At 38.9% G+C, this 15837-nt stretch overlaps 2 protein-coding genes across 2 annotated transcripts in view; one reads left to right on the top strand and one right to left on the bottom strand.

Annotated features, from left to right (window-relative positions):
* The first annotated feature begins 2937 nt into the window (after window positions 1-2937).
* On the top strand, window positions 2938-14222 carry hpcal1 (hippocalcin-like 1). The gene is made up of 4 exons (XM_046060662.1): window positions 2938-3242; window positions 9640-10136; window positions 11397-11502; window positions 13525-14222. Exons 2-4 carry the CDS (start codon window positions 9759-9761, stop codon window positions 13620-13622), a joined length of 582 nt encoding a protein of 193 aa, XP_045916618.1. The 5' UTR covers window positions 2938-3242; window positions 9640-9758; the 3' UTR covers window positions 13623-14222.
* Window positions 14142-15837, bottom strand: part of pdia6 (protein disulfide isomerase family A, member 6) — an 8641-nt gene continuing 6945 nt past the window's right edge. The window contains exon 13 of the mRNA XM_046060660.1: window positions 14142-14832. Coding sequence (XP_045916616.1) covers window positions 14761-14832 — 72 coding nt within the window. The 3' untranslated portion in view covers window positions 14142-14760. The remainder of the gene's footprint in view (window positions 14833-15837) is intronic.

The raw sequence follows: 15837 nt of genomic DNA, 5'->3' as shown, positions 1-15837 counted from the left end.
AGTTTTTATGAAGAAATTTAACACTATTTTGCAACATGTATAGAGTTGAACTTAAGTTTATCTAATCCTTTCACATCAGGACAGTATGAAACCGTACTGGATTACCCATTACAACACACTGAAGCGCTATGTAGTCTAGTAAGCAGAAAATAGATTAAGTCGGAATTGTTTCTGAAATTAATGTAATTTCCTTGCGGAAACAGAGGATAAGATAAGATTAAGTCAGACTGAAGGATAAACACATTGCTTGTCCCATGATGATACAAAGGTTTTTCACAGTGTTTTCACGTGCTAATAAAATCTTGAATTCCAGTAATCATGAAAAGAGGAACATTTTACATTTTTTTTCAAAGATTTTGGCACAAAATCGATTCATGGGATGAGGTATTTCATCATAAAGTCAAAAGGTGAATTGCTCTGAGTTTGTTTGATGTTTATTTCAACATAAAACATTGTTTAACTAGTAACAGTTGGTTACCAGTTTCAAACTGATTGATGTTTATAAAGAAACAAATCCAACACTTTGCTAAGAAACATGCATATTTTTTTTAGCTTGAGAGCAAAAGAGAACATATTAGATACAGTATGCGACCGGTGTTTGTGTATGTGGTTGTATACATGTTTACGTGTTTGTGTATGCATGAACATATATCTGTGTAGATAAGAGAGCGACTGCCAAAGCAAGCACAAAGACGAAATGACAGAACATCACACCACTACATCCAAATACAGAATACTCTTTAGTAATTGGCTAGAAAGGGACTGTGACCGTAAACACCCCTAGCACAAATAAATAGACCTGTTATCATGTAATGCCCACCCCATCACCTAAGTTCAAGCTTTAGGACTACAGTCCCGGCAGAGTGGAGGGCTGTCGGTGGCCTCTAGTGGATCATCATGTCTTTGCAGAATAACACAGAAATTGTCCCTCTCCCTGCCTTATTCCTGCACATAGTTCCTACATCAACAACAGTGTCTCATGTTCAATTCCAGCAGCAACCATTGTGTCCTGTTGTGTCCATGAGCAAGATTTAATACATTTAAATCCTTGCTTACTCCTTGTTTACTCGATTTAAACTTCTGTCCTGGCTGCATCAGAACATCAACTTGATGCCTAATACTGCAAATATATAAGATGTCAAATGTAACAGCAGATTCAGCCAAATGTAAATTATGTCACATATGATGATATTTGATTTAATATCCTATGTGTATCTTAATTTTACTGGTCCACTACTATGACTGCACTTTCTTGATGAGCTTTTAATTTAGGAAAGGAAAGGTAAAATAGACTCTGTTGGAGGGGAAACTGTCTAGAAAGAACATTTACAAAAACTTAATTCAAGGTCCACTTATTAGTTTACAACATCCTACAGTCTTCAGTATACAGAGATTGTTCAGTTGCCATGGAGATTTGTTTTTGTGTCAATACTTAATATCTTCCAAAGAATTTCCTCAAGAATCCTAGGAATTTAACCTAAGATTGTATGTCAGTTATGATGAAAGTTAGAGATCAACATTTAGATCATTAAGGTCCACTTGCTAGCTTTTTCCGGAGATTTCAACTCATCTCACTATCAGATAAACCTATTAAGTGCATGTAGATTCAGTCAAGTTTTTCTTTTTCCCCTTTTTTGGGGGTCAAACTAAAATTTACAATCAAATTGATGTTCTGTTGTGTTAACATGTTGTTTTATAATATTCAAAAGGGTTTGACCAATAATGGCTACATGATTATTCTTAATCTAGTAAATTGCCCCTCACAAATGTGTTAAAGCAATACTTCAAGGGAGTCACAACTGTGGTTTTCATCCGCATTACAGGCTTGTGACTTGTGCAGTAAGTTGCAAATTGGCAATAACAACAAAAGCAACCTCAGACTACTTTATCACTGCCTTGGACCCCCCACCAGACTGTATTGTACTCACTCTTAGGTAGAGATAAACACTCCACGTGCTTATAGAAACAGGTGTCAAGCTTCAGGAAGACACACACACACACACACACACACACACACACACACACACATATACACACACACACACACACAGTTAATAATTTATCCACTCACTGAAATGCTGACATACACACCACTCTGCCTGCAGTGTTACTTTAGCCTACACAATAGAGGTTGGTTTCATAGTATTGATGGATGAGTGTACATCTTCAGATAGAGACTGAGGGAGAAGTAATACTGGGAAAGATGAAATTAGGTTATAACTTCATTATGTAATAATGCTGCTTCTAGTGCAGCTTGTTGTGGCAATATAAATACATGTGTTTTTTTATTTATCAGAACACATTATGATGTTGTTGTTTGTAGGCTGTAATTAAAGAGCATGTCCAGCAAGGCTATAGTATGTTTTCAGCCCATGCTTCTCCAACAAGACAACACTTTCTGCACATTTCTCTGGAGGCTACATCTTAATAACAGGAATGCCAATAAAATCTTGCCTACAGGATGACATAAACCGCATCTTATTTTAGAATTGCTGTATCTAAGTTTTATTAAAGAATTGTTGTTTTCAGTGGACTTCTGCATGATAATATTTATGCTTGGTGCAGTTGCTGAGTGCTTCTCCCAGTAGGCTATCAAGATTTCCCCTCAAATGTGAAACGTTTATTTTAGATATTGTGCTAATAATAGTCTCCAGTGATAATTTTCCACAGGACGCTGCTGCGACTGTTTCTACGATGGAAGAAGCAGCGAGTGTGGACAGACCCATTCGCCTTTGCGGGGGGATTTGTAGTACCTCACGTAAACTACGAGCTGGCAAATCATCTTAAAATACCTTTTAAATAACGCACATATTTATTTTGGACACATATCTTCTTCTTTATCAGGAAAAGTGCTGCCTCACTTCTCCAGCAGCCAGGCGACGACAGTTTAATCACCCTCAAAGAGAAAAGAAAACCCTTTGGTAGTAACTTGGGCAAGTCGGATGAAAACCGAGCTCTGTGCCACATCTTCCACTAAAATGATAAACCCGCTGCCGAGCCGGACAGACTAAGTGAGAACCTAGCTAATTCCTGTCAAACTTAACATCTTTTTTTCCACCTCTGATAGTGTCAGACGGCAGTAAAACTCACCCGAGATCTTGAATTGTTCTCGTCTATTTACAGTTTTATCAATAGGAGGAGGTGTTAGGTTGGACTACTGTTAAGTTAACGGTTAAATTAGGCTGTATGTGACGTAATAAAGTGGGAAAGTGGACTTTTCAAACGGAACACTTCGGAAAGAGGTAAGTTTAGTTTACATCACTTTATGAAAACTAAATACGTGGTTTAAAGTTGTCCAGTCTGCTCCACCATGGACTTCTGTAGCAGTTTCCCCAAGACAGAAGAGGTTGTTAAAAGGACTACACCCATACAGGACTAGCCTTAGCTAACTTACATCTCACCTAATTACACCTCAGGGTGGAGATGTTAAAACCGTTTACTGTTTTTAAGTAACTTATTACCGAGTTGGCAGACTCAAAAATACAAAGTGAAAGTTTTGCAAGTAGCTTGAAACGTTACTATAAACAAATCCTGAAAGTGTAATCGTTAATACAGTATTGCAAGTATGCACCACCACAAAAAACAAACAAACATAAATTAAACTTTAAAGAGCAATGATCTGTGCTCCACCTTTTAGAGAAAACATTTGTATAAAACAAATGCTTCAATAACGTTTTCATATGATAATTAACTAATGTAGATGGGTGTGTGTGCAGTGATTGTTTTGTGTGGATGAATTTGTCATGTTATGATGATATTGTGTATATGTAATTTTTTGTCAGGTCTCTCTAACAAAATAAATCTTGATCTCAATGAGATTTCCTGAAAAAATAAAGCTTAACCAGCTAACTAACTATTTTTTAATCATTTTTAATCACAGCTTGCTTTAAGAAAGTCATTTTGGACAAGAGAAAATGTAGAATGATAATATTTTAACTTAATTTCATTGCTATATGGTTCTGCTGAAAGTTTAATGCAAATATTGAGTTATTGCCATAGACTGTTATTGCCCAGCCCTAAGAATATATGGCGTGAAGGTGCAAAAGTGAAGCTAAAAGTGTGTCATGCTTCTTTACCTATTTTTGTGGCATGCCATAATTACCAGCCCACTAATTTCAACTGCTATTCCACACTGTCCTTACTGTGTTTAGTGTTTTTATTTTAAATCTCACACTTTTTAATAGCAAGACCAAAGCCAACATGTGAAGAGTGTGTATCCTATACGCCCACTCACCAGTTGAGAAACGTGCATCCTTAAAAACTCACTGCTAAAATAAAAGCTCACAAAACAGAGTTGCATTCATTATTATTATTTCAGACAATAAAACAGTTTGCCGCCGACTGGACCATATCAAGCGATGAGTGTGACGCAGAAATCATTATGGGTGACTCTAAACAGAATTATTAAAATGTTTTTAAAACCAGCAGCAAACATTTGAAACAAAAGCACACAGAAAAAAAGGTTCTTGCTTCTCTTGAGTCTCCATATATCTCCTGCCCTGTGTGTGCCCCAGATTGATAGTTACACCACCTCCCTCTCATAAGCCTTAGCACTACTATCCTGTTGCCTTGACTACTGGTGTGTCAGGGGACTTCATCCTGATCCACCGCATGATTTTCTCTGACACTAGTTCAGAGAGACTGGCACGAAGCAGCGCTGAAAGCGAGAATAAGAATATCTGGAGTGCTCATTTTCTCTTTTTCTTCCTCTTACACTGGGCATACTCCTAAGACACCTGATGCCGTCTTAGTTAACCAGCAATACACAGTGCTTCAGGCCCACAGTGCTGCTCCGCTCGTCCACTGCACGCAACAGGCTACACGCACCACTAAAATGGGAAGTCTTGTTTTCTTTCTGTTCACCGAACCATATCACTTAGTTTGTTGATTTACATTTCAGTCAAAAGAGGCGCGATTCAGAGAGCATGAAAAATATTTTCCCTGTCGTGTTTAAGCAGAGCTGAGGATGGGAAATGTAGAGTCAGTGCTGTTTTTTTTGGGGGGGGGGGGGTATCCAGTTGATAAACAAACTCTGTTTTAGGGCTGCAACTAACACTTATTGTTTTTATATTGTCATACTTCAAGTCATACCTCAACTTCATAGAATATTGTAAAATCTCCATTATAATTTCCCAGAGTGGATGGTGACATCTTTAAATACCTTGTTTTGTCCAACCAACAGTCCAGATATGAAGACTATACACGATTAATTTATTATCAAAATAGTTGCCAAATCTTTTATTTGGTTTGTTTTACATTTTAATGTAAACTTTGACACCAGTTGTCTATTGTTTCCTCCACTCACTAACTGATGTGCTGTCAGAGGCATAATGAGCTCCATCAGCTGTGTGTCAAGCTTTATGGATGCACCACTGGGAGTTTGGCTACCGACCCCAGCCATGTGCATACATACGTATCTAAATATTCATCTCTCCTGTTATGACTATTTTCTTTGCTATACAAGAAGTAATGAGCATCTGGGAAATAAAGTATTTCTTTGTTGTGAAAAGCCATTACCCAGGAAATGAGGTGGGCCCAAGTATGGCAAACAGCAGTGAAACTGGCCTGGTAAGAGCTTTATAGGATCTCCACTGTAGCCTTGGGGAGGGGGATACTTGATGCACTGGAACTGTGAAACAGTCTCATTAGGCAAGGACAGTGGACCATACAGAACAGGGACGGCTATGGGGTTTGGGGGACAAGGAGAGAGACTGTTGCTGTGTAATCGAGGGGAATTGCAAACACTGAATGCTGAATGGTGATCTCGGGGGACTGCTGTGTATCAAACACCGCCCGCAGACTGTGTTCAGTTTACAAACTTATTCTGTGACTCCAGCAGTCAAGCCACTGAGCGCGTGATTCTCTCTGCAAATGAGGTCACGTAGATGTCAGAGCAATATCTAGCAGCTATTTCTTACCACTTTTCAGAAGACGTTCCACTGCACTCAAAAAATGATACCAGAATTGCCCAGTTCCCAGCTGCGAAAACGCATTAAACATCCTGTGGAGTCTCAAATGCAGGCCTGTATGCATACTTAGATTTTTATGAGCACAAATAGAGGGAATAACAGCTGCCCACACCGGGCAACTGAGGCAAGCAGCAGTTTTCTGCAGCAGGTAATAAAGTGAACCAGCTGTTTTCTTGCTTCGTATCAGTTTAAAACAAAAGTTAACTGTTAACTCTTAAGACTTGCCCAGAAATCCTCGTTTCTGTTATGCTGAAAAGAAAATCATAACATAGAGTAAGCCTTACATTACAACCACAACTTTATCAGTGGGATTCAAGTTTAGTTTTAGGCTTTAATGAGCATATTTCAGAGGTCAGTGGAATCTGTAAAAGTTATTTGCGACCCAGAATATTTGATTAGTGTGTTTGCATTATCTTAACTAACAACCCCCTCCATAATTACGTTCACCTCCTCTTGGAAGTTAACTCTTAATTTACCCTCAGAGCTTTTTTAAAACAACATGGCAGCACTTTTCAGTCTTCCAGCCTGGAATCTTCATGTGGCTTTGTGTGTTTGAGAGAAGTAATAGCAACGCCCATATTTATGTCTGCTCCAGCTCAGCCTGCACACTGAGCTGTCCTGGAAAAGCCCATGTGACCCAGAGCTAAAGAGGCGCTGCCGCTTCCTCATCCTGTTGTATGTTAGAGCGGAAGGACAACGGTCAGGACTGCAGTGTGTGATTTATATCATAGCACAGTTCAAACACAGGCAGCGGACAATGATATTATATTCTAAAAGTGAGCATTGCTTTTTTATCCCAGTGGGTCACTGGGATAAAAAGCAATGCTTTTGCTCTGTTTTAAACCAATATCATTTGTGTCAGATTATTATATTATAGCCATGGTAGCAGCATGGCTTTAGGAGTAACAGTGTTGGTCGCTCAGTCCACCACTCCAGACAGAAGTATTAACAATTATTTGATGGACTGCCATGACATTTTGTACAGACATTCACCGGGCCCAGAAGATGAATCCTACTTACTTACTTAAAGCTCAGAGCTTTCTGTTTATCAAGTAAAATATCTACCTGATGGATTGGCACAACATTTAGTACAGACAATCTGGAATTAAATGTCATAGCAATGAAATATTATGGTACTGTCATTTATAAAATCTAACCACCACACGGGTTGAAAACATTTTAAGCCTCAGTGCCAACCTTTATGGAACTGCTGTGCCCTTTGCTGATTTCATAATGTGTACGAAACTAGGGTAAGAAATAAACTGTAATAATGTGTTGTGCATCTGGTTTCATTGATTTATTTTCCATCCATAAGTCTGAGTGACATTGTAAAGAGTCATTAGCTAAACCCGCCTGCCTCTCATGTAACTCTGTGACTTTTTGACGATTCATAAAACTGCAGGAAATTATACCCGTGTGACAAGTATGAGACGTGAGGGTGTCTGTGTGTAGAAAAGACCCCATCCACATTCACACTGCTCTCATTTGTTCTACGGCAGATAGAATCATCCTGGTGCCAATAACACAGGAGCGATTTCAATAATTGAAAGAGAGAGAACAGGGGGATAATAAATCTTTCCTGCTCAGATAAATTCGTTATAGGTAACTCAAGTGGAGGTGTTATTCAGAAGGATTATTATGTAATTGAACCACAGGTATTAGCGAAGCGGCTCACATAGTATAGATGGAAATAGTTTTTCTTTCTGTGTGTCATACTTTTTCCATTCTTTCTTCCTCCCTGCCCCCGCACATCTCTCTTTCTGTCCCTCCCACTCACACACTTTACCAGATACATGTTGTAAAAGATTAGCTCAGCCATCACGTGTTTTTACTTTTCAAATTATTTTGTTATATTCTGACCATGCTGATCTTTGTCTCTTTCTTTCTGCTCCTTTCTCTGTCCTTCTTTTCACAAAAGGGCACAAGCTGAAGGTGACCTAGGGCTGAATAATTGTGAAAAAATATCTATTTGTGATATGATAATTTGCATCAAGGAATAATTTTTTACATAATTGTTCTAATTTACATTGAAAAACATTAAAATTAATTATGGTTTGATTTTTGCCTTTAACAAATATTGCACCTCCTATGATTTAAAAATTGCACTGGGCCATATTGCGATTTTGATAAGATTAGATTAATTATTTATCCCTATGGTGACCCTGCTGTTAAACATCTGATGAGATACAGATTTTAGACGGCTAATACAAAAAATATTTGAGGTTGTTTAGTAGGATATGCAGATGGATTTCATTTGCTCATGCAAAGGTGGGTGGATAGCACTGTGGCCTCAGAGCAAGAAGGTTGCGGATTCAAACCCTGGGTGTCCCGGCCTTTCTGTGTGATGTTTGCATGTTCTCCATATGTCTGCGTGGGTTTCCTCCGGGTGCTCTGGTTTCCCCCACCCTCAAAAACATGTTAGATTCTCCAGTCAGTGCCACTGACCAATGACACTGGCTCAGATCTGGAGTTGGTCCCCAGGCACTGCACAGTGGCTGCCCACTGTCCCTTTGAGGGATGTGTTAAATGCAGAGAATGAATTTCCCTACATGTATGTGTATGTGACAATTAAGTATACCTTACCTTACCTTACCTTACCTAGCTTGCGACCAACAGGATAAATCTGGGTGTGGAAAGTAAAAATTTACCACCACTGAAGTGCCCTTGAGCAAGGTCTTTAACCCCAACAGCTCCAGTGGAGCTGCTCAGTGGCCAGCAGATCAGACTGTGGTTGTTGAATGTGATCAGGGTTTTCCTGCAAAAGAGAGGCTCCCTCCCAGTGAAGCTCCCCTAAATAAATAAAGATTCAAAAAATAAAACCACTTTTCCTTTGCTGACAAAACATATTAAACAGATATTTTATCCTGTTATTTAAGAAGAAATGTCTGCCCCCACCAACCATTATTAACCCATGTTTGCCTCTGCTTCGTCGGTGGGTTGCATGCACAAAGTGTCCCACCTAATACCTTTTATGTTGTTATTGTTTAATTCTGGATGTGTTGTTTTTATGCATCCTCATATCTCCAATCATGAATACCCCGGCAAACATGAATAAACAGATTTAACAGATCAACGCCATGGAAACAGGATTTACACAAACCACAGAAACGAAAGGTGAATAGGCACAGGTGGTCAAATGCTTCAGTGTCCTTGTTTGCATTGGTATGTATTTATTTTTTTGGCATAATTTGTGTTTGTCTTTAATCAGTGTAGACTATGAACTCCGCCTGCTTAAAATCAATTAGAATATTCGTTTTCACGTCGAGGTGGGGGATTATTGTCGAGGTGAATGTCTGGCCTCCTCGGTAACAACAGTCAGTATCAGTCTGACCTTTCACAAAGTGGCTTTATTGAGAATTACAGTGCCCCAGGACACTTGTCCCTCCACCATGTAGTGAAGGGTCGATAAATTATCACCGTGCCAGAGGATTCATACTGTATCCACGGAGACCAGGCCACCCCCACCACACACACACATATTATAACTTCATGACGTCTGAGCTGTTGTCTTGTGTCTGTTTTTCTCCTGTGTGGACTCTTAACCGTCTAGATTTATCTCGCAGCACATGTTTTATGACAAAACGCTGCAAGCTGAGAGGAATTATTGAACCAATTAATAATTTATGATATTCAGGCAAGGAAATTAATGAGGGTTGTTGCTGTCCTGCAGGAGCAGAGAAAACGGAGCAGTCAGCGACGTGGGGAGTAAAAGCACAGGGAGAGAGGAGAAGTGAAAGGAGAAGGTACAGATACCAGCCCAGCGATCTGCCTGCCTGACGGTGCTGTGTCATGGGGAAACAGAACAGCAAGCTGCGGCCCGAGGTCCTGAACGACCTGAGGGAAAACACAGAGTTCACCGACCACGAGCTGCAGGAGTGGTACCGCGGCTTCCTCAAGGACTGTCCCACCGGCCACCTGACTGTGGAGGAGTTCAAGAAGATCTACGCCAACTTCTTTCCCTACGGAGATGCCTCAAAGTTCGCTGAGCACGTCTTCCGCACATTTGACACCAACGGGGACGCCACCATCGACTTTAGAGAGTTCATCATCGCCCTGAGTGTGACGTCCCGCGGCGGGCTGGAGCAGAAGCTGCGCTGGGCCTTCAGCATGTATGACCTGGACGGGAATGGGTACATCAGTCGGGCAGAGATGCTGGAGATAGTTCAGGTGAGGACACACTGTGTGATTCAGAATAGGGTTTCTTTATAAATGAAAATGCTGTTTATACCAGACACTTCAGCCTTACCCTGACATTAAAAGTTAGATGATATTATACACTGGTTATTTAACGTTTTACTAGTTTTGCTTCATCTGAATTATATGTCTAATGGAGAAGAATCTGATCCTAGAACGGTTAGATAAAAGGAAGATACCTAATCAGTTTCCTTTGGGGCACATTTTAAGCCAAAGCTATATTACAAAATAACAAATGGAATGTATTCAACACTAAAGATTAGTGTAAAATATTACTAGTAGTAGGGCAACTAACGATTACTTTCATTATTGAGGAATCTGACATATAATGTCTAGATAAATCGATTAATTATGTGGTCTATAAAATGTCAGAATATAGTGATAAATGCCGTCACAACTTCCTTAATCCCAAGGTGATGTCTTCTAGTGTCGTGGTTTGTCTGACCAACTGTCCAAAACCTAAACATATTCAGTTTACCATCACATAAAGACAAAGAAAAGTAGCAAATCCTCACATCTTAGCAGCTGGAATTGAGGATTATTTAATATTTTTTAAATTGCTGAAACAGTTAATTAAAATTGTTGCCAATTAATGATTAATACACTATTTCAGTGCTAATTGCTTGAGTTGTGTGCATTTTAGCTTCCTGTCTAATGACTGTTTTTAGGCTTAACAGTAATTTGCAGGTCATAAGTTATTTTCACCTCACATCCTGGATGCAGGCTGCCCTTTCTGTTTTTTCTTATCACTGTGGCTATATTTACTCTTCCAATATGGTGAGCTGGGCAGCCTGCAGGGCCATATCAATATTGGCTCAGTATGCTGTGTTTGTGGATACAAACGAATGGTAAAAAAAAAGAAAAAAAAGAAAAACACTGAAAAGCACCAGTGCTTTTGTTCCTGCAGAATGCTTTCTGATTTTCAGCAAAACTTCTTTCTCTTTCTCTTCTTTCTCTCTCAAATCCACAGAGCTTTACATGATGTGAAATGTGTATATAGTTTTTGAGGATGCAAATGGAGACATTATAGCACTGTGAGCATAACAGCAAGATGAGCTCTAGTTGCTAGAACACCATCATTACCAGGTAGCAAAAGAAAACAGGTCAAAGCATTCAGATGAAAGATGTAACTCATTTTTGTTATTTTTCATCTCTACTGCCTGAAAGCTTCACACAGACAACCAACCACATTAATATGCACATAACAGCCATCGTGCCTACCCTCCTTTGTAGGCAATTTACAAGATGGTGTCATCTGTGATGAAGATGCCTGAGGATGAATCAACACCAGAGAAAAGGACAGATAAGATCTTCAGACAGATGGACATTGATAATGATGGTAAGACTGGTGATTTATTTGTATGCTTTTGTGAAGAGTTTGTTGCAGACCCAAAGTCCTTGCCAACACTTCACTTAAAGTTTCTCTGTTTAGCTTTTAAAGGCTTAAAGGTTTTTTAATAATTGTGAAAAATGTATGCATTTATCAACAACTATAACTCCTCCTGTGGGTACCCATAAGTGGCTAGTGCATAAACAGATGCACAATATACTTAAAAACAATTGTAATAATATAAAATATGTCTAATAGAAGTTATAATTTCTGACAAACGTTGTACATTAATAAACACTTAAAATGTCTTTATATCTCTTTACAACTATATTATAGTCTGTCAGAACTATTCATTAAATGTTTGTTTAAGCCTTATAAATGCTAAAGAGGGGGAAGCATTACCAAGTTCTTTTTATAGCTACTTAATGAGTGTGCTGGTCCTCCATGACTCAGAATGAAACTTTTTGTAAAACAAAAGTGAACTAACATTGCTGAGCTACTCAGTTCCACTGGTTAGGGGAAGGCAGCACAAAATTTAGAGGTGCCATGAGACATTAGTTATGAAATAGTATTTGACATTATACATTTAGCACTTGCACCAGTTTGGAGTGAAATGGGAAATATTGAAGATGGGCAACAGAGAGAGACAGAGAGAGAAATTAGAGGTCACATAACATGAACACGACTCACAAAATCATTAACAGCCTTTTGCATTTGAGCCTGCTGAGTCACCTCGATGCCAGTAGTTTGACATTTGGTGTGAAAAGGTGATTCAACACCCATGTGATATGTACGCGTCTCCCAAAGTCTTGTTCTGTGACATGCCACGTTTCTGTAAGATATTTAGAGCTATTCATATGGTGGTCTTTTTGAAGCAGAAGGTCAAACTGTGTGTCTCAAGTTTTATAACACTGCGTGATTCCACAGACCAGGCCTAAGGCTATAGCTGCAGTGGAGGGTAAATCCAGCAAAACTCAGTTAACCGTCCTTTCTAATGCAGTTTATAGATGCTGTGTGACTAGGGCAGGGGAACAAAACGATAATGATAATTATCGCGCTATAATTTTCCTGAGTAACAATATAACAAATGTTCAATAAATGTTTCAAAAATTTGATTTAATTCTTTTGAATCACAAAGGAATTATCACTTAATTTTTCTATTAGGATTTTTTTTGTTGAGGAAAAGGGACTGAAAAAAGATTTTACTTCATTGTTTTGAATTTTCTACCTCAGATTTGTGAAGTGATCCATTGTCATAGAGCGTTTGAAAGAACTTGAAAGAAATAATGATTTCACATTTATCGTGATAATTATCAATATCAAATTATATGAAATTTTTTATTGTGATAACATTTTTGGCCATATCACCCAGCTCTATGTGTGAAAGAAAGTTATAGTTCACTTCTTTTTATTCCATTTTATTTTAATTTAATTGTCTGATTTTATTAGCCATGTAAAGCACTTTGTTTTAAAGTACTGTATCAATAATGTTTATTATCGGAGCGATTAAGTTTATTAATTAAGTCTATTACTTTTATTACATTATTATTCGGTGTAAGGAGGAAATTTTGTATATAGTGTACATCGCCATATTTCTCTATTATTCTCCTCTCTTCTTATCCCACTAATGTGCCGATCAGATAGTTTGGCTGCAAAACCAAAAACCCACTTAATAGAAATATTATAAGTAATTAGGTTTCACTAGATATAAATATTTCATTCATTTTTATTTTAATGGTATGATTCTATTTAGTTGTATTTTGGTTTTGTTATGGCCGGTACCAGTTAATAATAAATTAATTCCTTAGAAATTACTTACTAAAAGGATTTTTTTCATACTTGGCATCAGTAATATTGATTCGTAAATAAAATTTTAAAAATGTAGTGTTGCCCTTTCCTACTTTTTGTCAAAGTGTTAAGCAATACACCCAAATAATTCCTGAATGACATGAAAATAGCACAACAGCATCCAGACCTCCGTCACATGTTCGACTGCTGCTGACTCAATCTTTTTTGGTCTCTACTTCACAGGTAGATTGTCTTTGGAGGAGTTCATTAAAGGTGCTAAGAGCGACCCGTCCATCGTGAGACTGCTGCAGTCGGATCAGGGAGCCTCTCGTCAGTTCTGAGGACAGAGACAATGACAGACACACACTCTCTAAACCGCAATCACAAACCACATCCATCCAGCTTCCTGCTGTTCAATTGGTCGAGGCTCTGCCGTCCTAACGCCCCCAACAGACACTCCATGTTTTAATGTTTACTTTAATGGATACTTTTCTTTTGTGGCTCCTTTTCTGTGAACTATGACGTGCTTTCAGTTCAGGTATTGTGTGGTATGCCTTGAAATGGTTTTTACCTGTTCTCCATAAGTGAAGTGCCATATCATATTTATGCTCACTGGATTACGTGCTCGCAAGTATTATGACTCCCATTATGTATTACACTAGGAGGAAACTAATTACATTACTTCATATAATTTGATTCAATGGTGTTAGAAAGTGGCTTATTGTTGTTCAGGATGTCAACTGCAGCTTAACAGTTGCTGTTCTTAACAAGTTCTATATGCCTTTGGTATTGCATGCGCTCAGTGAATGATATGCGTTTTCCTGATGATGTAACAGTTTATGTGAATAAGGAGGCTCTGATGGTTTTTATTCCTTTTTATTTTTGTAACAAAAATGTTTTGTTTTCACACAATTGAAATAAAGTCGTGTAAGAAAAATCTACACAAGAAGTCCCACGGTATCCCCTTGTCGTGGACAGACATGATGCAAACCCACCAAGATTCACACTTACTGGTTTAAAAAGAGAAGGAAAAAAAAGTCACATCAGCTTGGACATTGAAGTGTTACTTTGACAAGTCCACATCTTAAAATAGGTGGTTGAAGGTGGCTGAAGAGGGCGAAGGGAACAATTTATGTTTGAAAAAGACTTGAATGAACAACAGAAATGCCACATTCTGAACCTCCCCCCTCCTCTCCTCAGGTGGTGGTGGTTGTATAAATATGCAGCTTCTAACGTTCAGCAGGTCTGTGAGGCAGAGTTCACTCCAGGGACACGACACGCCCCCCTCCCACCTGTCCCCTGTGTGACTGACAAAGATGATGTGAGAAACTGCAGGTGTCTCTCGTGTGTCTTTGCTGGAGTATTTCAGTAACTGGGCGACCGGGCCTCCCATTCGTCCACAGGAGAGGGGAGGCGGGTTGCGCAGGACCAGACCAGATCCAACCAAGCCAATCTGGATCAGATCCCGCCCCTTTGGGCTCATAACTCATCTTTGTCAATGTCATCGTCCAGGTCTATGTCGCTAAGGTCGTAGTCCTCCTCCACAGGAAGCTGTGGTTGACAAGGAGTTTAAAATAAAGACAAACTGTTAGCAAAGAAGGGAAGCATGAAAACATTTTGCTAGACTGTTTGCATGTAAGACATCTTACTAAATTGAGTCAAATAACTACAGATGGACTTTCATTCTGTGAGAGAAGAAACATCTGACCAACTCTTCTGTGTGCAAGACTTTAGTACAGAGGCAAAAAAGAGCAGGGAGAGGTTTTTTGTAATAAGCAGGACAGGCACTGTACGCACTGAGCCCCACACTGGTGACCCAAAACTGATTTCTGTTTTTTTTTTTTTTTCTTTTTGAATTTCTTCCAGATCTGTTGGCCTTAGATGCTCAGTGTGAGGGAGGTCAAGATGCCTCATGAATTGTCTGCATGATCAACGATCGGTTGAGTTTCTCTTTAGTCCGTAATTTTGGTGTACTGTCTTGCAGTTTCAATAGTTTCATGGTCCGATGTCTCTCATGGCTGCTGTCAAAAGATCTGTTGTAAACTATAGTGAGCTTGTTTTAATATTATTGGAGTCACATTTTATACAGTGGGTACGTAAAGTATTCAGACCCCTTTAAATTTTTCACTCTTTGTTGCATTGCAGCCATTTTCCAAAAATCAAAAAAGTTCATTTTATTCCTCAGTAATGTACACTCAGCACCCCATCTTGACAGAAAAAAACAGAAATGTAGAAATTTTTGCAAATTTATTAAAAAAGAAAAACTGAAATATCACATGGTCATAAGTATTCAGACCCTTTGCCGTGACACTCATATTTAACTCAGGTGCTGTCTATTTCTGCTGATCATCCTTGAGATGGTTCTACACCTTCATTTGAGTCCAGCTGTGTTTGATTATACTGATTGGACTTGATTAGGAAAGCCACACACCTGTCTATATAAGACCTTACAGCTCACAGTGCATGTCAGAGCAAATGAGAATCATGAGGTCAAAGGAACTGCCTGAAGAGCTCAGAGACAGAATTGTGGCAAGGCACAGATCTGGCCAAGGTTAC

Source organism: Micropterus dolomieu, linkage group LG10 (assembly GCF_021292245.1).
Source record: "Micropterus dolomieu isolate WLL.071019.BEF.003 ecotype Adirondacks linkage group LG10, ASM2129224v1, whole genome shotgun sequence".
Taxonomy (NCBI): Eukaryota; Metazoa; Chordata; class Actinopteri; order Centrarchiformes; family Centrarchidae; genus Micropterus; species Micropterus dolomieu.
The sequence above is the reverse complement of the archived record's forward strand: the minus strand, read 5'-3'. Positions and strand labels throughout refer to the sequence as shown.